We start from the raw sequence: 21,805 nt of genomic DNA, 5'->3' as shown, positions 1-21,805 counted from the left end.
GTCTAACTCCCAAATATTGGCTTGGGTTCTCTCTTCAGACAAACGTTTCTGAAAATTGAAAGCAGCCAGCCTTTCAAAAAGTGTGTTTCAACTGTCAAGTCTTTTCCCCCTCTTCAGATACAGGCACAAATGGAGATTAAAATAATTTTTTAAAAAACTAATTATTTATTAGTTCCATGAAAATTTAAACCTTACTTCTTTAATTGCAAATTACAAACCTAAGAAATTTGGTGTTTATTTTTTTCAATGGAAAGAGAACACAAAAGCAGTCTGGTATCAGAGCAAAATCATTATAAGACTGCAGCACTGCCAAAGTCATTGCTAAAGACATCAACTTCAAAGACAGCTAAAAAAAGAAAAGAAGAAACAAATTCCAGGATATGGAGTTTTACTTTAATAGTAACAAAAGGGAGCAAACAAACAAACAAGAGAGGCCAAATATATGGGAGTTTGCTTTTCTTCTTCCTTTTTAAAACCAGAATGAAATGCTCTCTCTTAGATCCTTTAAAAATTATACAAATGTAAATCTAAACGAAAAAGAATTTTCTAAGTTGTGATTTTGTTTTCAAATTAAACTTTTGGGGAAAATAATTATTCTACTATTACTAGTGATGGCAGCACATATTGTTTTAAAATATGTTACATTAAGAAGTTGTTCTGTGCTCTGGGAAAGCAGGTCACATCTATATTGAAGTTTATTTCATCCCCTTGCTCTTACAGCATCATGCATACAGCACTTTTCTCTCCCCCTCAGAAACCCACAGACACACATTAAATTAGTTGGGATTTCAAAATCCAGAGAACCTGAAAATCCCCCAAAGAACAAGTCGTGGCTGATTTTATTGCCACTTACGTTCCTAAGCTTCCTGTACACTCATGCAACAAAAGCTTTTTTGAAAAGAGCCTCCCAGCTCCCCACTGCCTCACAACTTGTGCAGCCATCAGTTGGTGCAATGTCATATAGTATTACCATATGGTAGCATTTTACACTTACTTTGCATAGGCTTATAGATCTACACAAAGCAGAAGGCAGGCAGGAATTACCAGGTTTGGTCATTTTTAAAATCCAGAGTTACTGAATCTTGTGCTCCGAGTTAAACAGCCAATCTTCAATTTGAGCAATTTTTGCCCCATCCTATTTTTGCACCATGAGCTGGAGGCTGGATCCTGACGGGGCTTCAAACACCAACTGACCCTTGGTGCTAAAAAGCTACCCCAGAGCCACACTGGAGTAACAAGTGTAAGCACAGCACACCCCAAGAAATCTAAAGTGCTTTCAATGACTTCATTTCTCAGAACACTGTAAAATCAAATTCTATTTGACATCTTCATGAGCAAGAGTAACAGTACAGCACACACAAAACACTCAAAACAGGAACCAAGTTGTTGAAAACTGAGCAAGCGCTGAGTTGGTGTATTCAGGTCATGCTCCCCTTCCCCCAAACGTAACTGCAATTTTAAGGTTTAAACTCTGTGTTGATACATTCTTGAGATTAACATGTTTTCTAATAGTACACCAAAAAACCCATCTACAGAGCATGCGCTTCTGGTATAATGTACAGCGTAAGCATTAACACAGCTATAATCCTTGTCTCAAAGAGCTTATTCTCCTCCATTTGAGAGCATCTTAAGACAACTGAAAATCTTCTCAGAAGAGAATGATGGACATGCTTTATTGAGACCAAGCCCATGTAAGTGTACATTGATCCTACAGAAATGTCATTCAGCATCATAGTGATAAAAGTACCAAACTGCAATGTATTGTGGAGCAGTTTGCTAACAACTGGCTACGTGAGAAAGGGCACAGCACCGAGGAACTGCTGACAACGGCAACGTGATGGGAGAATACCGAAAAGTATCAAAGAAGAACAAAGAACAGAAGCAGGACTATGTAGAAGGCCTTGCAGAAATCATAAGGGGAGAGATTGGTATTTAACCTTAGCAACCAATGTATCTAACCTTAGCAACCTATAAGGAGCTTGCTTTTTGCAATATGTATGAACTAATTATTGTGGATATAAAAGAAGTGTGAGTACTAATAAAGTTGAGCCTTTGTGCATTATATGATGGCTGGGCTCCCTCTGCGTTCTTTCAACAAGTGGTGACCCCGACGTGATCCGTGCCAAAGGACGTGATCTGCTAACGACGTGATACGTGCCAAAGGACGTATAGGGCACCACTAAGGATAAAGACCAGAGAAGGTTGTTCAGGTCCTTAAGCAGCGAGGACGGCGAAAGGCGACTAAAAAGGCCCGCGCCCAGGGTGTCATAAGAGGTGAGCCCTGCTGATACGTGCTGCCGAGACCTGGAAAGGCTGCAACGGAAAAATTCAGGTATGGACAGGCAAGCAGCATATGATTTATTTGCATCCTGGCTGACACAACGCCGGGTTGAGGGAATAGATGTAAAAAAGGATCTTCAGGGGCTTTTAGTTTATGGGGTAGAGCAAGGTTGTTTTATTAATCCACATACAGTTCATGAGTTATCGGAATGGCGAAAATTTGGAGATAAGTTATGGGAATTAACATTGAATGATGATAAGACAGCAAAAAAGTTGGGAAAGTTATGGAGGATGGTTCATAATGAATTGCTAAGGTATCAGGCGGAAAAAAGAGCTGCACAGAGCGCAATTGCGGCAAAAGAGAAAAACACCAGATATGGGGAGGAGGAAACTAGGTGGCCATTACCGCCTACGTTTCGTGAGCTTGTTTTACCACCTTTACGTTCCGACGAGAAGGGACAGGAAAGCTCAGAACGAGTTCTCCCTACCGCTCCCCCCGCTTCTGCCCTGAGTAGCCCTGACGCATCCAGCCAGACTGTGACGCCGGAAAGCGAGAATTCTACTCCTGGCTCAGAAGATGGGCTGGGGATAGAGATCGCTAAAGAAAGGTGTCGGGCTTGGAATGCATTGGCACGAGAGGGGTTAGAAAAAGGGGATGAGGAGATGACTCAGATGGCGACAGCAATGGCTTTTCCAGTTCAGTTTCAGCCAAACCCAGCTGGTGGAATAAATGCTACTGTTACGGCATTAGATTGGAAGCTTTTATCACAATTGCGCTCTACAGTGAGTTCTTATGGTGTTACTGGTGAACCGACTCGTCAAATGTTAGATTATCTCTGGAGCACTCAACTTCTTTTGCCTGCAGATTGTCGGGGTATAGCAAAGTTAATTTTCTCTCCTAGTCAGTGGTTGTTGTTTAATGCGCATGGGCAAGCGAGAGTATTAGAATCGGTAGCGATACAGCGGCAAGCAGGAGATCCATTACAAGGGATTACAATGGATGAATTAATGGGGTTAGGACCTTATGCTAGAGTAGAAGCTCAAGCATTGCTTGGTCCGGATAAGGTGAGAGAGGCAATGAGGTTAGTGAGAGAAGCCATAGAGCAAGTGAAAGAGCCAGGCGGAGTTCCAATGTATATGGGAATTAAGCAAGGGAGAGAAGAAACTTTGGGCAGTTTTGTAGATAAGTTGGTGAATGCAATTGAAAAAGCAAGAGTACCTAATTTCATGCAGGGTGCTCTCTTAAAACAATGTATTTCACAAAATGGCAATCCTGCTACAAAGAGTTTGTTGAATACATTAAGGGCACATTGGACTGTAGAGGAGGCACTTGAAAAAGCGTCATCGATACCCACTGGACCTCAGGCTTTTCTTGTAGAGGCAATAAAGAAATTAGGGGAAGGAATGAAAGAACAGGCTCAGGCTACTCAAAGTCAGGTTATGGCAGCCCTTGCGCCTCTCCAGACTTCAGCAGCAGCAGCAGTTAAAGTGCAAACACCTAAAAAGGGGCAGCTGCGGTGTTACCGATGCAGAGCTCCAGGGCATGTACGAAAGAGTTGTACAGCCAGAAATGTATGGTGTCAAACTTGCCGATCCAACTCCCATAATGAGGGGGCTTGCTGCAGACGGTCGGGAAACTCCACACGGAGCGCGTTCGCTGGCCGCCGCGCAACGACGAAAATTGCAGCCGCAGCGCAGTCCTTCAACCCGCCACCCGGGGAAGTCTCGGGTTGGACCTGGCAGCAGCAGTAGATGTTATCCTGTTAACAAATAATCCTCAAACAATATCGACGAATGTACGAGGACCTATCATTATTAATGGGAGAGCCATGGGAGCTTTATTATTAGGAAGATCATCGGCATCGCAATGTGGACTATTTGTTTTACCGGGAGTTATCGATGCAGATTATGAAGGTGAAATCTATATTATGGCATATACACTGAATCCACCAGTAAAGATTGCACAGGGACAACGGATTGCACAGCTGGTGCCTCTGCCACAAGTGACTCAAACAATACGACCAGTGACTGAAAAGAGTCGCGGAAACAAAGGCTTCGGATCTACAGGAAGCCTGACCCTGCTAACACTGAATCTGAGTACGAGACCCAGAAAGACTGTTCATCTGTCATTTCAAGGTAACACAATAACTGTGGAAGGGTTGTTAGACACAGGCGCAGATTCCAGCATACTGTCGCCTTCTTCTTGGCCACAAGGCTGGCCGTTACAAGAGCATACCACCACCATTACTGGCGTGGGTGGTTTAACTTTAGCTAATCGAACGCCGCCCCTACAATTAACAATTGAAGGACAAACAGTCACAGCGGTGCTTGCTGTAGTGCAATTACCTCCAGGGGTAAACTGTTTAATTGGAAGAGATGTGTTAGCACAAATGGGAATAGTTTTGACAAACGATCACCATTTATTCTAATGGCCATTGCTTGGACTTTCCCGATCCCTATAACTTGGACATCTGACGATCCAATATGGGTAAAGCAGTGGCCACTAAAAAGGGAAAGTCTTGAGCAAGCACACCTGCTAGTACAAGAACAATATCAGCAAGGACATTTGAGATTATCTACTAGTCCTTGGAATACTCCGATATTTGTCATAAAAAAGAAATCAGGCAAATATCGACTTTTGCATGACCTTAGGGAAGTAAACAAACAAATGGAACCAATGGGGGCTTTACAACCAGGTATGCCGAATCCAGCTATGTTACCTTATGAATGGCCTATATTGATTGTGGACTTAAAAGATTGTTTCTTTACGATTCCGCTTCATGAAAAGGACATGCGCCGATTTGCTTTCACTTTACCAACAATAAATAGAGAAGGGCCAGATCAACGGTTTGAATGGACAGTTTTACCACAAGGAATGAGAAATAGTCCAACTTTATGTCAGATTTTTGTAGATGCAGCCTTACAGCCATTACGTCAAAAATGGACTAATGTTATAATTTATCACTATATGGATGATATATTATTTGCACAGAAAGAACCATTTACAGAAACACAGATAAAAGAAATTGTAAACACCCTTGCAAAGCAAAGATTGGTAATTGCACCAGAAAAGATACAAAAAACAGCTCCATGGAAATATTTGGGATTGTCTTTGATGAAACAAATAGTAACACCACAAAAATTGACAATTAATCCTGAAATTTCAACACTGCACGATGCTCAGAAGCTATTAGGAGATTTACAATGGCTAAAACCTATAGTGGGCATCCCAAACGAACTTTTACAGCAATTACGACCACTGTTAAAAGGAAATGACCCTGCACAGGTGGTATCTTTATCAGCAGACCAGAAGCGAGTGCTACAACAGATTATGGATCGTATTACTTCTGGACAAGTGCGTCGGAGAGATGCTGAGCTCCCCCTGGACATACTTGTGTGGATGGGTTCACAGCATTTGCTCGGAGCTATTACGCAGTCTAAAAAGAAAACGGGGGAGACATGGGTGCTAGAATGGATCACGCCAGCATTACAACAATCAAAATCTTTACTTCAAAGAATTGAGGCACTAGCAAATTTAGTAAAGAAAGGTCGTGTGCGAGTTATTCAAATAAGTGGAAGAGAACCTCAATTCATATACTGTCCAATGCAGAAGGAAACCATGCAGTGGTACCTGGCAAATAGCATAGCATTGCAGGAAGCCATGTTAAATGGGCCAATGATGTTGTCAACTGATCAATTATCTACGGAACCTTTGAGATGGTTAGGACAATTACATTGGATTGAACAGCCAAAAAGACAACAGGCGCCGATCCTGAATGCCATCACAGTTTATACAGATGCAGGAAAGAAATCTCAGACAGCAGCTATAACGTGGCAAGAAGATAATACATGGAAACACGAGATATTAAAAGCCACAGCACAAGACACACTACAAACTTTGGAACTGTTGGCAGTAGTTTGGGTGATGGTTAAGTTTAATGAACCATTGAATATTGTAACTGATTCTATGTATGTAGCAGGAATAGTAGCAAGGATAGAAGATGCAGAAGTCAGGGAAGTACAAAATAAGCGTCTCTATGAGTTGTTCTTACAATTACAGAGGACCATAAAAATAAGGGAACAACCGTATGCTGTAATCCATGTTAGGAGTCATAAATGGGATATAGGACTTGGGGAAGGTAATGCTCGAGCGGACAAGTTGGTATCCACTGTTGTACATGTTCCCATGCCGAAAGACAAATTGGCAAAAGAAGCACATGACATATTCCACCAGAATGCAAAAGGGCTAAAAACACAATTTGGCATCACAATGGCGGAGGCAACGGCCATAGTAAAAACATGCCCTGTTTGTAGTTTTCACAATAAAGGGGTTGGTATTGGAATAGGAGTCAATCCTAGAGGGACGAAATCTAATGAAGTATGGCAAATGGATGTGACTCACATACAAAGCTTTGGTAGACTTAAATATGTACATGTTACTATAGATACTTATAGCAAATATATATGGGCCTCTGCACAGAGTGGGGAAAAGGCCATACAGGTAATCAGACACTTAACATGTTGTTTTGCAATAATGGGAGTCCCGAATACTATAAAGACAGACAATGGACCAGCATATGTCGGAAGTCGAATGCAAAGATTTTTAAACAAGTGGGGAGTGAAGCATGTAACAGGGATACCGCATTCTCCCACAGGGCAGGCCATAGTTGAGAGAGCAAATGGTACCTTGAAACGTTATGTAGCAAAATATACGGAAATACAGGATGTACAAGAAAGATTAGCAAAAACATTATTTGTAATGAATCACTTGTGTATATTTGGAGACGCAGAACAACCACCAGCTATGTTACATTATGAAAAGGTAAAAGTAAGTGAGGGAAGGAAAGAGATATGGGTAAATTATAAGGATCCAAAAGATGGATTGTGGAAAGGACCAGCTAAAGTAGTAATATGGGGAAGGGGATATCTTTGTGTTTCTACACCAACAGGCACCGTATGGGTTCCAGCGAGATGGGCGAAACCTGCCGCACCTCCCAATGACGCCGAAAGAGAGACAAGCTCATCGACAGCGACTGATTAACCTGGGGCAGGGGTTATGCTTGTGTCTCTACAGATGCCGGCCCTCGCTGGGTTCCTGCTCGGTGTGTTCGGCCTGTGCTGGAACCTGCATCAGGCTGAAGGATGGGTAGTTCCACAACCCAAGCAGAATATCTGGGTAACTTTGGTTGGCTTAGCAAACAGACTAACGCTACTTCTTTAGCTTTAAGTGGTCTTTTAACTGATGTTGATAGTGTTAGACATGCTACTTTACAGAACAGAGCTGCAATTGATTTTTTGCTTTTAGCACAAGGCCATGGATGTGAGGAATTTGAAGGAATGTGTTGCATGAATTTGTCTGACCACTCAGAATCTATTTTCAAAAGCATACAGCAGCTAAAGGATGGTGTCAAACATTTAACAGAAGATGATGGATTAGATTGGTTAACAAGGATGTTTAAAGGTTGGGGACTTTCAGGATGGTTAATATCTCTGATCAAGTCTGTGGGGGTCATGATCTTGGTAATTGTGACTGTGCTTTTGATGTTGCCATGTATTGTCAGTCTTCTGCAAAGGGCCCTGCAGAAGACTGCCTCTGCAATATTTTTAGCACAAATGCAAAAAGAAAACGGGGGAGATGTGGAGCAGTTTGCTAACAACTGGCTACGTGAGAAAGGGCACAGCACCGAGGAACTGCTGACAACGGCAACGTGATGGGAGAATACCAAAAAGTATCAAAGAAGAACAAAGAACAGAAGCAGGACTATGTAGAAGGCCTTGCAGAAATCATAAGGGGAGAGATTGGTATTTAACCTTAGCAACCAATGTATCTAACCTTAGCAACCTATAAGGAGCTTGCTTTTTGCAATATGTATGAACTAATTATTGTGGATATAAAAGAAGTGTGAGTACTAATAAAGTTGAGCCTTTGTGCATTATATGATGGCTGGGCTCCCTCTGCGTTCTTTCAACAATGTATCCATAAAATTAGCTAATTAATAAAGAAGTTGGGAATTTCTTACCTAATCAAACTGGATAAATGTCCAAGGCAATAGCCTATCAAAAGTTTAAAAATGTATCCCTAAGTAAAAATAATTAGGTGCCTTTATATCTATGGAGGATGTCTAATATGTAACCCCACTGTGTATGGAAGCAGAGATAAAGGTATCAATATATACCTATGAGAAAACATAGTTTCTACAAATGATAGGTCTGTTACCTATGCAGCCACACCGCAGAAAGACACCCAGGAGGAAAGGCTTGAGTAAATCATTATTCTGGTATATCTGGACATGAGCTCAGAATTCAAAGCAACTACAAAACATAGCAGGAAAAAATGAATGTGTAGGATAAAACTGTATTTATTTGGGGTTCACACATTTGAAAACAAAAGGTCATGTAGGACATGTAGGTAATGGCCTCAAGTTGCACCAGGGAAGGTTTAGACTAGATATTAGGAAGCATTTCTTTACAGAACAGGTTGTTAGGCATTGGAATGGGCTGCCCAGGGAGGTGGTGGAGTCCCCATCCCTGGAGGTTTTTAAGAGTAGAGTCGACATAGCGCTTAGGGACATGGTGTAGTTGAGAACTGTCAGTGTTAGGTTAAGGGTTGGACTAGGTGATCTTCAAGGTCTTTTCCAGCCTAGATGATTCTGTGATTCTGTAGAAGGTGATGTACCAGAGGCTGAGCGCAGTCGTCTCCAGCAGTTTCTCTGACTGGTAAGACACATCCAGTTCCTTGGACACTGCATTAAACCATATGTGTTTGCTTATAACTGTTAAAAAAATAGGGCATACACAAGTTGTTTGTCTCGCATATGTTTAGTCAGATGTTAGTTAAAAAAATGCCCTTCCTGTTACCCCTTTCCCAGTACCAGATGTAGGCACAAGCCCGTGGAAGTGGAGCAGACATAAGCATGACTACTTAATTCTCTGCATGAGGGAAGTAGCTGGGGATGGGGAGGGGGAAAGGGAGACAAAAACACTTCACACAAGGTCAGTGCAGGAGATTGAGACATCTGTCAAGGCTGGAAGTTAGTACATTTGCTTTTACTACAGCAAATATTGTTGGTACTGCAACAGTTTTATGCTTAAAGCAGTGCAGCCTGTGAGCACAAGTAAATAGGCATGACAGTATCCTGATTTTTATTTTAAGTCATATCCAGCAGGAAATGGAGCTAGTAAAATCTGGCATAAATGTAATGCTTGTTTCCGTTTAGTGCAAAGGAGAGGAAGAGACAGAAGGTAGAGCTGCGTCTCTAATGCTGTTCTTTCAGTTACAGAATGAAAACCCACTTCTAAACAAAGCACTATTTCAAAGTCCATAGATTAAGAAATCTAGAGTAACCCACATATCAATGGGAAGCTTGTGGAAGTGAGGAAATAGGCACAAAAAAGGGTTGCGACATAAGCATTGTCCCTTAAAATGTGGTCTGCTAACTCTCACTGTCAGATGCTACCATGAAGAGTGAGGCTTTGGGTTGTACTGTCAAGTTTACCTGTGTAAAGAAAGCCTAGTTAAAACTTTCTCTACACTACTTGATTTAAATGGGACTGAGTGAGGAATAGGAATTGACTTCGTACACAGCACAATTTCATCAGTAATCCACCTACTTTGGTACACAGTTCCTGCATCTATCCTGAAAACCATGACCAAGTAATTATCAAGAGGAATCGGCAGAGATTATACATTCAAGCATAGCTGGCCAGCACAGGGGTCCTTACAAACATCCTTCTGCATTAGAGTGCATTAAGTTACTGTAAATGCTGAGTTACTACATTTGGTCACGTATGTGTTAGACAAGACACAACTGTTTAATCTACTGCACATTTTCATATATATATAAAAAATATTACATATACAAATTTATATAGGAGAGAAGTTCAGTACAAAAAAGGTGAGAAGTATCTGCACATCTGTTGCAATGCTAAATACATCACCACTGGACATGTTCTCCAGGCATGACGTAAATCCTTTCAATTCAACATTCAACAGAGAAGAATGATTTCACCTAAGTGCCAATGAAATTAAAAGGCTCATGATTTTGTACAGCTTCTTACAGAGGAGCCTCTAAGAGCTTAGGACTGATTGAATGAACTGTGATTTACAAGTAGTATTTTAAAAATTTATTACTCCTCCTAAAAGAGGCACCTTTTTACACGGATTAGTAAACTTTCTTCATAGACTGAAAGTAAGGATACTATTTTCTATCAAATTCTATAAAATGTGAACTTTCTTCTACTATATCATCTTTGTAAACAATGTTTAATTTTGTATTTTCACCAGTGGCACATTTCAGCATTCAGGGTTCAAAAGTATCTGCTGGCCAAATGCTTTTTTTTTTTTTTTCCAGTTCACAAGAATGAGTACTAGAAATGAGATGGAGAGGTGATATAACAGATGTGTGAAATCATGAGTAGTTGGGACCGATCATTCTGTCTGTCTCCAGGTTCAAAGCAAAGGGGCAATTCCTCATGGAATGCTGATTGGCACACCCCTTGACACGGTACACTGCGGCTGATGGTACTTGGAAAAAGCTGAGCACTGAGTATGTTTCACATAAAAAAAATCCATTCAGGGTTACAAATACATAGCAACTCTATCTTGCTTGAGATGTCCTTGAGCTGAGAATGGTTGAACACCGAGAATCCATGAGGGAAAGATTCACATATGTTTGCCCTGTTCTTAGCTCACCCAGGATGTACACTTTTAGCGACTATGAGAAACAGGATATGGTCCTAGATGGGATATTGGTCCGATACCATACATACACAGGCTTGTACACGTAACACCTACGCCAAGTGATCTGTGTGGTATTTTCCCCAAAGTGTTTTCTTAGTTGATATCTGTGCTTCCGTACTGTTGACACCTGCAGCAGGATTTGGATAATCAGTTGGAGAGAGAGCCCCACTCCTCGCTACAGCAGTGTTCATATTAATTACCATTTTACACTGAAGGGGGAACTAGGGATTGCTCAGACAAACTCTATCATTAATGCACTGCAGAACAAGTTTCTCCAAGCTACGTGCACACTGAAGCCCATAAAGCTCCCGACTAGGTTCTAAATCAAACTCATGCATTTTAAGAGAAATGCAGACTCTGTAAATCATTGATGTTTTTTCAGCATGCAATTAGAAGCTGGTTTTCATGAATTGAGCAGCAAAGCAAAATAAAAAGGCTCGTTCTGCTGCGTGTCAATCTGTTTGCATAGTAAGCTGGAACTTAAGAGATTCCTAACTCATCTATTTCCCAATGCTTTAAAACCTTCCAGGAAAGACTAAGCCTTCTGCTGACCTAGCAATTTATGAAAATCTATACAGATGATAAACTGACATTAATATTTGATAAATGAACAGGCCATACCCAGCCATTTACAGCTTATTAATAATTTGCTTGAGTGTATTATAAGACAACTGCTGAAGTCAGCTCTTAGTATAAAGGTGAACACCAGCAAAACCACTACATTTCTGAATTGGAATGCCTTCCATCTAAGAAAGCAGTTCACAATCATTACTCCAGAAAGTCAGTGGCTATGAATGAACACTTGTTGGACACTTAACAGAACGTTTATTCGTTATGCTGCATAAAACTCTACAAACTTAGCAGCCAAAGATATTCAAGGACTCCACGTTTGCCACTTGCGCTGAGTAGTCTTTTAGCTAATATTTTAAAACAGAGATCTCTGCAATATAAAGCAGATGATTAAGACCACTTAATATCTTTACTCCTCTTCCACTACCCCAAAGCTAGGGATACATCTAATTTCTCTAACAACAATACCTTTATCATGCATGTCTCTTTTCTCATCATGGCTGTAGACTAAACTGTGCAGACAATTTCACTCAGCCACGCACAAGCCTTCCAACTTGCCCTCTTCCGAGACCCAGCTTGCTGACATCAACTAAAAGACTTCCCTGAGAACTGGGGGAAAAAAGGTCATTTTCTGCAATAATTTTAAAAATGCTTTTGTTCTCAAACTTTCACATAATTTTTAATTCTCAATTAAAACCCAAATGTCTCCATGTCAATGTTTTTGATGTTTTGATGTTTCGTATGTTCTCTAAGTGGTGGGTTTAGTTAGCAAACAGCTGCAGATTCAGTACATATGCAGAAGGGAATTACTTGCCTCCAGAGATCTGTTTTTTGCAGGTGTTGGACACCGAAAATTTAACACTTGCCACATTTAAGAGTAACTACAAACTAAGAGCAGTAAAAGTCAAAGGCTTCCACCTCCCATTTCTCACATCCTGGCATTTTCAGGATCAGAGCTTCTTACATCTACAAAGCATCTATTCAGTGTTGGATGCTGAAAGGACTGCATCAAGGAACAGATTCTCATTCTTACAAACATTTCAATTACTAAACGGAACAGTTTTCCTACTGTTAAAAAGCTAGAAGGGCACCATAATTAGAATTCTTAAGCAAAAGAGTATGTAGAAATCCTATCCATTTAAAATTACTTAAAAATAATTATTAAAATATTTTGGTTTCTGATTTTTTCATTTTTCTCCCTTCATGCAATCAGCTCAGCGCTGCAATCAGTAGACAACAGCACAGATTCAAAGAGACATTTATTAATCTCCGAGCCCAGACCATCCATACTTCTAAAGCTACATATTAACAGATTACCAAAAGTTGTGCATAGCCATGACAAGTGATTTTATAGCCATTTATAGCTATTATAATCTACTGAGAATCTACTGAATGGCTTCTGGAGTGCAAAGGGATATTTGTTGTGAATTTAGAAAGAAGTAACTGCTACAATATCATATACCTAACAGATAAATGATGACAGGTTAACTGCTTTCAGACTCAGTAAAATAATATGAATTGAGTGAACAAATAAATAGTTTTGCATTATAGTTATAGGTTAGATGATAAATATCTTTGCTGTAACTGTAGTTCAGTCCGGGGTTTGGCCTTCCTGTTGTCAACTGTATTAGTTTTAAAACACAGTAGCATTCTAAGTCAACAAAATCTGTCTTTTCTGCAGCTGACTTCTTTAAATCAGATGCAGTGAAAATTAGGAAAGCTCAAGAAGCCAACAGAGGAATGCATGGCCTGATCTGATCTAGATTCTTTTTGTCTAACCTCTATGTAGGATGAGTTGGATTTTATAGCTCTTTATAATTTACATGAACCTAGTTTGCTGACTTCATTTCTGATTTCAATAACTGCAGTGTGGACTAAACGATTCAAAACCGAAACCATCAGAGAAAGGACTGTTCTTTTAGCTCCTTGTTTCAACATTCAGGGAAAGAAAAGGAAGAAAAATGCAGTCTGCAGCCAATGCTGCTACCTGCTCAGCAGCTCAGTGACAAATTACAGTCTCTAAATCTCCACCCCTCACAGCAGGGATGTATCCTCCATCCTTTTTGTCCTCTTAGTTTTCTTTTTTCTTTTGCAGAGGCAGAGAAAAATTAGGAAAAGATGCATGTTAAAAATGTCCTTTTTAGAACTCTCACATTCTGCAAGTACCTCTTGGAAATGTGTATTTCAAGTAAGACTGAACAACTTCTCTCAAATATACCAAGCAGTTAAGAAAAATAAACCCATGCATCCTTTTTACAGATATTATACCTTTAAATATTGTTTTCTAAAAACCCACAGGTTCATTATTCCGTAATTTCTGGTATACCTAGGTTAGCTTTAAGAGCTTTAAACAAAATCTTCCTTTGTTGTAACTGCATTTACAAACCCCCCACAATCTCAGCATAAGAAAGTCTGTTATTTTTAAATAAATAAAAAAAACCTGAGTTCTAACCAGTGAGTTAAAACAGTTTCCTTAATGGACCAGAAAAATGCAAGTTGTCATAACAGTGGAATGCATATGTATCTTTATCATTTGACAGATAACATATGTTTTTTCTCTTCCCCTGCTCTGTCAGAGATGACTCTAAAGCCAATAAACACGTATTTTCTAATAAACCATAAAAGAAAATAAATTTAGTAAAAAATTACTGACATGACTGTAACTAATTCATTACAATTAATGTTCTCTTCAAAATGCAATTACAGGTACATAACTTGTCATACTTTTCATAAGAATGGATGTGCTGTATAAAGCGAGCAACATTTATGCCACAGAGTACCTTACAAGCTACAGCATAACCCAGCAGTGGAAACAAGTTTAACCTATAAGCCCCAAACATATACAGAATGTACTATACTGTGTAACACAAAATAAACACCTTCATTAAGTTCAAAATACAAGTTCAGCTGAGAGCTGCCACAGTCACCAAATCTCTTTCTATTGATAAGCTCTGCACAGCCCAATAAGGGAGAAATACTGTTTTATGCAAGAGTCCTAGAACAGGATGTTTCCACCCCATCAAAGCAAAAGGTACAACACAAGGAGAACTGGTGCCAACCTGATGTGCTGAATTATTTCCCTTTAGAGAAATATCATATATTGCCACCTCAGCTAGAAGACTGAAAATCCTGACAAACCAGGCAACTCGGTACTATAATCTAAAGATACATTGTACTAAAGAGAACCACTAACAATGAGTATTGAGAAGCACCGCAATCACCTAAAAAAGCTTGAAAATAAAATTTGTAATCAGAATTAAGCCTACGTTAGCAAGGCTGGTCTACGGCAAAGCTTTATTCCTTAATTCATTCATAGGATTGAGAGAATGGATCAGAAGAGAGACACTTGGTCACACTCCTCACTCTTAGGACACAGAGGTGCAATCATCACCAAGGTATACATTATCAGATGCTGAATCCACCTAAAATTGCCAAGCTGACACCAAGGAGTGCAGATATAGGATATAATCATCACCATCACTCAACAGTCCACAGGCATTTGTAATCATGCTGGTCCTTGAGAATGGGATGAAAGGTATGGGAAGAAAAACAGGAGAAAGCCCAAGGTGCTCTCACTCATTCCTCCATCTTATCCCCTTTCTAGGTCATGCTGAAGATCTTCAGGAAACAGATTCATAATATACTGAAAGTTCATCATAGCAATTGAATAAGAAATGTCATCCATAAGGCCAGTGACCACTCAGAAATAACATGCAGTACCTCTACATGAAGAAATGAGGATGTTGACACATCTGCAAAAATCAAAGCATTACTAAAACATCTGCTGACATCACATCACACAGAGAGTGCTTCTGCCGCTTCCACTTTTGTTACAGTAAATTGCCTTGGTCTACAATTTTTCTCCAATTGTGTTCACATTTGCCTCCCTGTGCCTATTTTTTTTGCTTCTTTTTAATCATCCCACCAGTAAAGCTTGAATTTTACAAAGGCATGTTTATAACAACCAGTAATGAACCAGAGGTTCAGTATCAAAAAACGGCCAAAAATGTGATAAACACTGTTAACGTCTTCAAAAATCTCCTTATGTGTTCCACTGCATGCCTTTGCTCTACTTTCTAAGGTCCGATAACCCATTACTTTCCCATTGATTTTCTCTTTTCTTCATTTAGACCTTCTCCCATTTGTCTGCTCAGATTTCTGATCTCCACCTGTGTTATTTTCCCCAGTGAGGCAATCATTACACTGCCACATTTCTTTCTTATATTAGCTGATGCAAACGAATTCCACTTATTTTTCAGGATGTGGATTCTCCCTTACTGGTCAATCTGCACTGGAAGGGAGAGCCTTTTGTCAACACAGAAAAGCCCATACATATGCCTGGAATAAAACAGTGTTTCCAGAAGTGGTTGAAAACTATGTCTTCTAAGTGTACAGTTAATTCTTCTAACCAGTGAATTCCTATGGAGTAGGAGAAACAAGTAAAAGACAGACTTACATGCAAGTTGATCCACTTCATAAATCTAGCCCACATTATGGGCTAGATTTGTGGAGAGTAGGGGGGGAATGAAGATAACCTAAATAATAATCACAGTGGGAGTAAAAGATTTCCCAGAAGGAAAGAAACTTCCTATTATCAACATGCAGTCAAGAACACAAGGGAACAAATTGCCCAGTGTTTAGTGGCTGGGCAGAGCTACAGCAAAGCACTAGGGTGGACAGCTCTAGACACATGATCTATAAAGTGATGGTTCATCACCAGTTGGTCCCCAACTGGTTGTAGAGCAGAGGAAGCTAAGTGACATGAGTGGCCTCCTTTGGTGTCATGGTTCATTTCCAGTTCTTGAGGAGCAGCAAGAACACAGTCCACAGTAACCTCCTTTTCATGCTAGCTTTTAAGTTCAAGAGCCCTGTTAGAGACAGGACTCACACCACAGACCCTGAAAAATGGCTTGGCCAAACCAAAACTATTTTGTTCTTTTTTATCACTACCTGCAACTCCTGGAGCAACATAAATTAAGCTGCCTGCTTCCTGATAGCTCTTCCTGCTCACAATGGTTGAGTAGAAGGAAAATGGGGGAAAAGATATGAAGATAATTTTAAAAGGTGAGTATGTTTAAGGCTGAAAAGGTGGGTATGTTTAAAGCTTAAGCCTACTATACAATGCAGTATGAAACCTGGACATCACTACGATGATCCAGGATTAATCTGCAAGTAGAAACACCAGCTTCCTTCCCTGGCAGTCCATGGGATGCTCATCTGTTACTCCTCCTACACAGGTCTCTCATGCCTCATTCTCGTTCACCTTGGGTTTTAATGTCTCAGGTTGATCATTCAGCCACCAGGACTTAACTATTTCTTTCTACTCTCTAAACAGGATTACGGCAGCACAGTGACGCTTTCAAAATCCAGTACACCACAGATGATATCCACAGTACAGGACACCTTTGACCTGCTACTACGATTAGTATCTGAAAACCTACAAGAAAAAATAATAAAACCACAATCACAGTTTATATTCTTTAAAACGCTTCAGGATGCTTCTATCTGATTAAATCAAGAGCAAAAAAAAACGCTATTCAGCCACGCCAGCCGCGGTGGCAGGCGGTGGCCGTGCACCCCGACGGCTTCTGTCCGGCCGCGTTTCAGCACCACGGACGCCGCGGTGCGTCCGCGCCTGCACCCACCCGCAGGGCCGGGGCCGCCGTAAGGCCCCTCGCTCCTTCCCGGGAGAAGGGGAACTTTTAAAAAGACGTTATTAACTTTCTCCTGGGCTTTCCTGGGGCCACCGGTGCAGAATCTCCTTTCTTCCCCCGGGGGTGGTGGAACAGGAAAGGGCAGTGATGGGATTTTCTTTTCAGTTTGGGATACGAAATAAAAAGCTCCATGAGCTCAACCTTCCCAAACTTGCCACAGATTGATTTTTAGTAAAGCTGTGCAAATTGTGTACTTCTTGAGCTCAGAGTGCAACTAAAAAAAAACAAAAACCAAAAAACAGGAAAATGTTTTTTGTGAAATAAATGATTCTTAGACCCAAAACATCATCAATTACTTCTAATTTAAAAAAAATAAATTAAGTAGGCCACCCGGAGATAAAGACAGAATGATTTTTACTCAAAAGTACTGAAAAAACACATTGCAACTCTCCCTAGGTCTCCTCTTTAAGCGCAGTTTTCCCCAAAATTCATGTAAGTTTTGGCACAAACTCTGAAACATTGGTACCTTCACCTAGGATCAACTGCTGTGAATTTTCTACTGGTGGAAAAGACTTTGCTCAGGTCAAAGGTACAGATTCTGAAATATCCTTCTAAGCTAAAAGCAAAAGGGCTATCTGGCAACTCCTGGCCCTGCAAAGCCCCCATTCAACCTCGCTTGCAAAGAATAAAGGGAGTTTTAATGGACAAGTGGCACATTTCTTCTATGAGCACTAATCAGTTTCTGTGAAGGCAGTGAACTGATTCTCTTCATTAGCAGAGCACTCTGGCAATATTACAAAGCCCCAGAAGTGCTTGTTAATTTTGGGTCCCTCTGTGTTACACTGTCTGGCCTTCTCTCTGCCTTAGTGTGGGTCACACTTACCCTCAGAGATGGGTCTCACTGATTTTACACGGAGGACCATCCCAAGTCCTCAAAAGTACCACAGGTGGTTCAACTCCCTCTGGGATTTAATGAGAGCTGATACTTGATTCTCTCTGAAGATCCGAGCTTCTGTGCTCATTATCCATGCTACAAGTTTTATGGAAGAAGGATGGTATTTTTAAGAGCACCTGTGAAGATTACACTATTAGGAATGCACTGATTAACTGAGCTCCACTTGCTTGTGCTCCAGCATTCAGTCTGAGCATGGAGCAGCGGCCATGTGGTTAAGCGCTGTGCCCAAGGGCGGCAGCCCCAGAGCCAAGGAGGACGCATTTGCCACGCACCAGGCACCCGGCCTGGAACGGGCACACAGCTCGGAGCTGACGGCACGGCGAACGCAGAGCTTGGTTTCAGCCCCGTGCTGCGTGCCCTTCCAGGCCAGGCACCCACCGGCACACAGCAACGGCACTGCCACTTGCTGCAGCGGCGGGACTACCTTGCCTTGCTTCACCTCAACACACTCACCTCTCACCTCACCTCTCACCTCACTCCACCGCACCTCAATGCACCTCACCTCTCACCATAGCTTGCCTCACTGCGCCTCACCCTGCTGCACCTCGCCTTGCACCTCACCTCACCTCTCACCTCACCCCTCACCTCTCACCGCACCTCTCACCATACCTCACCTCTCACCACACCTCGCCTCACCGCACCTCTCACCATACCTCACCTCTCACCGCACCTCTCACCATACCTCACCTCTCACCGCACCTCTCACCATACCTCACCTCTCACCGCACCTCACCTCACCGCGCCTCACCTTGCTGCACCTCACCTCACCCCTCACCTCTCACCGCACCTCACCACACCTCACCTCTCACCACACCTCACCACACCTCACCTCTCACCACACCTCGCCTCACCGCACCTCACCTCACCCCTCCCCTCTCACCGCACCTCACCTGCCTCGCCTCAGCCGCGGCGAGGCGGAGGCTCACCTGGAGGAGGCAGCGGCCGGGCGCGGCGTGTTCGGGCAGGCGGCCGCGGTAGACCTGCCGCTCGAAGCGGGGCTCGTTGTCGTTGGCGTCCTCCACGCGGACGCTGAGGCGGCAGGCGGCGGCGCGCGGCGGGCGCCCGCCGTCCCGCGCCACCACGCGCAGCTCCAGCGCCGCCTGCCGCTCCCGGTCCAGGCGGGCGCGGGTGCTGACGGCGCCGCTCCGCGCGTCGATGCGCAGCAGGGCCAGCGCGGCCGGGTCGCCCTCCAGCGCGTACCGCACCTCGGCGTTGGGCGAGCCCGGCTCGTCGGCGTCGGAGGCGCTGAGGCGGAGCACGGCGGTGCCGGGGGAGGCGGCCTCGGAGACGGCGGCGCGGTAGTGGGGCTGCGGGAAGGCGGGCGCCTCGTCGTTGAGGTCGGCGACGCGCAGCAGCAGCGGCTCCTCGGCGGAGAGCGGCGGCGCTCCGCCGTCCGTGGCCACCAGCCGCAGCTCGTAGACGTCGCGGCTCTCGCGGTCCAGCGGCCCCGCCACGCAGAGGAAGAAGATGCCGGCGCCGGCCGGCCGCAGGGCGAAGGCGCCGTCGCCGCCCAGCAGGGCCAGCGCGATGCCGCCGCCGCCCTCCGCGCCGCCGATCTCGTCGGCGTCCGAGACGGAGACGCGGGCCACGTAGTCTCCGGGCCGCGCCCCCTCGGAGACCCGCGGGCCGCCGCTCTCGGTGAGGTAGAGCAGGCGGATGGCGGGGCGGTTGTCGTTCACGTCCAGCACGGCCACGGAGACGAGGGCGCTGGAGACCTCGGGCTGGGCGCCGCCGTCCCGCGCCTCCACGACCAGGCGGTGCAGCGCCCGCGCCTCCCGGTCCAGCGGCCGGCGGAGCCGCAGCACGCCGCTGCGCTCCTCCACCGCGAAGTAGCCGTCGGGGTCGCTCTGCCGGCGGTTGATGGCGTAGCGCACCTCACCGTTGGCGCCCAGGTCGGGGTCGGTGGCCCGCAGGCGGCAGACGGCGGTACCCGGCGGCGCGTCCTCCCGCAGCCGCGCCCGGTACTCCCCGCGGCTGAAGGCGGGCGCGTTGTCGTTCTCGTCCAGCACCCGCACCGACACCCGCAGGCGGCCGCGGCGCCGCGGGCTGCCGCCGTCCCACGCCTCCACCACCAGCCGGTGCGCCTCCGCCCGCTCCCGGTCCAGCCGCCGCAGCAGCACCAACTCCAGCGGCTCCGGCCGGCCATAGCGCAGCTGAAAGAACGGCGGCTCCCCCGCCGCGCCGCCCTCCTCCTCCACCAGCGCGTAGCCCTGAGTGCCGAAGCGGCCGGCGTCGGGGTCGCGGGCGGCCGGGAGGCGGAAGGCGGTGCCGGGCGGGCTGAGCTCGGAGACGTTGAGCTGCAGGCAGTCCCGCGGGAAGCGCGGCGGGTGGTCGTTCACGTCGGTCACCGCGATCTCCACCTGCACCACCTCGCCGCGCAGCGTGGCCGCCGCAAAGCTGTAGCGCGCCCGCCGCTCCCGGTCCAGCCGCCGCGCCGTGCGGATGATGCCCGTCTCCGCCTGGACGTGGAAGTCCGCCAGCACAGCCGACTCGCCGCTCCCCTCCGACAGCAGGAAGCCCCCCGGCGGCCCCGCGCCCGCCGGCAGCCCCGCGCGGATGTCCCCCACCAGCGTCTCGGCCGGCAGCCCCTCGTCCACCGCCAGCCTGAGGTTGTACACCGGCGCCGCGCCGCCGCCCGCCGCCGCCGCCGCGCACAGCCACAGCGGCACCAGCAGCGCCAGCGCCCGCCCCGTCGGGGGGCCGCCGCCTCGCCCGCCCCGGCACCTGCCGCCCCGCCGCCGCCGCGCCATGCTCCGCCGCTAAGCCGGCATCGCGGGCAGCCCGCACCGCGCCGCGCCCCGCCGTCGGGCAGGTGGCTTCGCCCCGCCGTCGCGGGAGGAAATCCTCTCCGCCGCCGCCGGTGCCGGGGAGGACAAGCCTGGGCGAGGGGGCGGGGAGGGCGGCTCCCCGCCGCCGCCCCGCCGCAGCCCCCGCCCCGCCGGGCCCCGCCGCCCGCCCACCCCGCGCCCGGGGGCTGGCGTCCCCCACGCGCGGACGCGTCGCGCGGGGCTCGGACAGCCGCGGCGCCGCTCTAGGGCCGCCCCGAAGTCGGAGGGGTCGTCACCGACATTGATTCTTGGGTGAATCGGCAGGCTCAGCCGCTGAGAGCAGAAAGCGGTGACCGGCACACGGGCTGCCTCTGGGGATGCAGAGGCATCCCTCATGGAGGAGAATTTAAACGAGACAGAAACCTGCGAGGATGAACGGGCTTGCTCAGGTCAGCAAGAATTTTTCTCCCCTTAATATTCTGGTCCCCGTTTTCCATGACAAGGCCTGCTCATTATCCTAGCATTCGGTCAGGAAAAAGTGCTCAGCACGGCAGGGAAGCATTTACCAGAAATAAGCTTTAAGTAGAAACTTCTCTGGGCTTTAGCGAGACCAGAATTTCCTTCCTTTTTTACTGTTTCTGACTCCCATATCTAACTGGGAATGGTCTAAGGATGAATTAGTGTTTCTTCAGTGACACTGAGAATATACAGCATCATATAAATGCTAAGTACCAACCATACATCTTTCCATGAAAGCTAAGTACAATACTTCAACCGTTACTAGTCTCTTGCTGTTCCCACTGGTCCTTTACCAAACTTAATTTCACCTTTCTGGCAA

At 45.3% G+C, this 21,805-nt stretch overlaps 1 protein-coding gene across 1 annotated transcript in view; it reads right to left on the bottom strand.

Moving 5' to 3' along the window:
* Positions 1–20,949, bottom strand: part of DCHS2 (dachsous cadherin-related 2) — a 129,357-nt gene extending 108,408 nt beyond the window's left edge. The window contains exon 1 of the mRNA XM_074821269.1: positions 19,090–20,949. Within this exon, the coding sequence (XP_074677370.1) occupies positions 19,090–20,949 (1,860 nt within the window). The remainder of the gene's footprint in view (positions 1–19,089) is intronic.
* Positions 20,950–21,805: the final 856 nt, after the last annotated feature.

The sequence above is a fragment of the Strix aluco genome, chromosome 4 (genome assembly GCF_031877795.1).
Source record: "Strix aluco isolate bStrAlu1 chromosome 4, bStrAlu1.hap1, whole genome shotgun sequence".
In the NCBI taxonomy this organism is placed as follows: Eukaryota; Metazoa; Chordata; class Aves; order Strigiformes; family Strigidae; genus Strix; species Strix aluco.
Note: the sequence above shows the minus strand (reverse complement) of the source record. Positions and strands in the feature narration are given on the sequence as shown.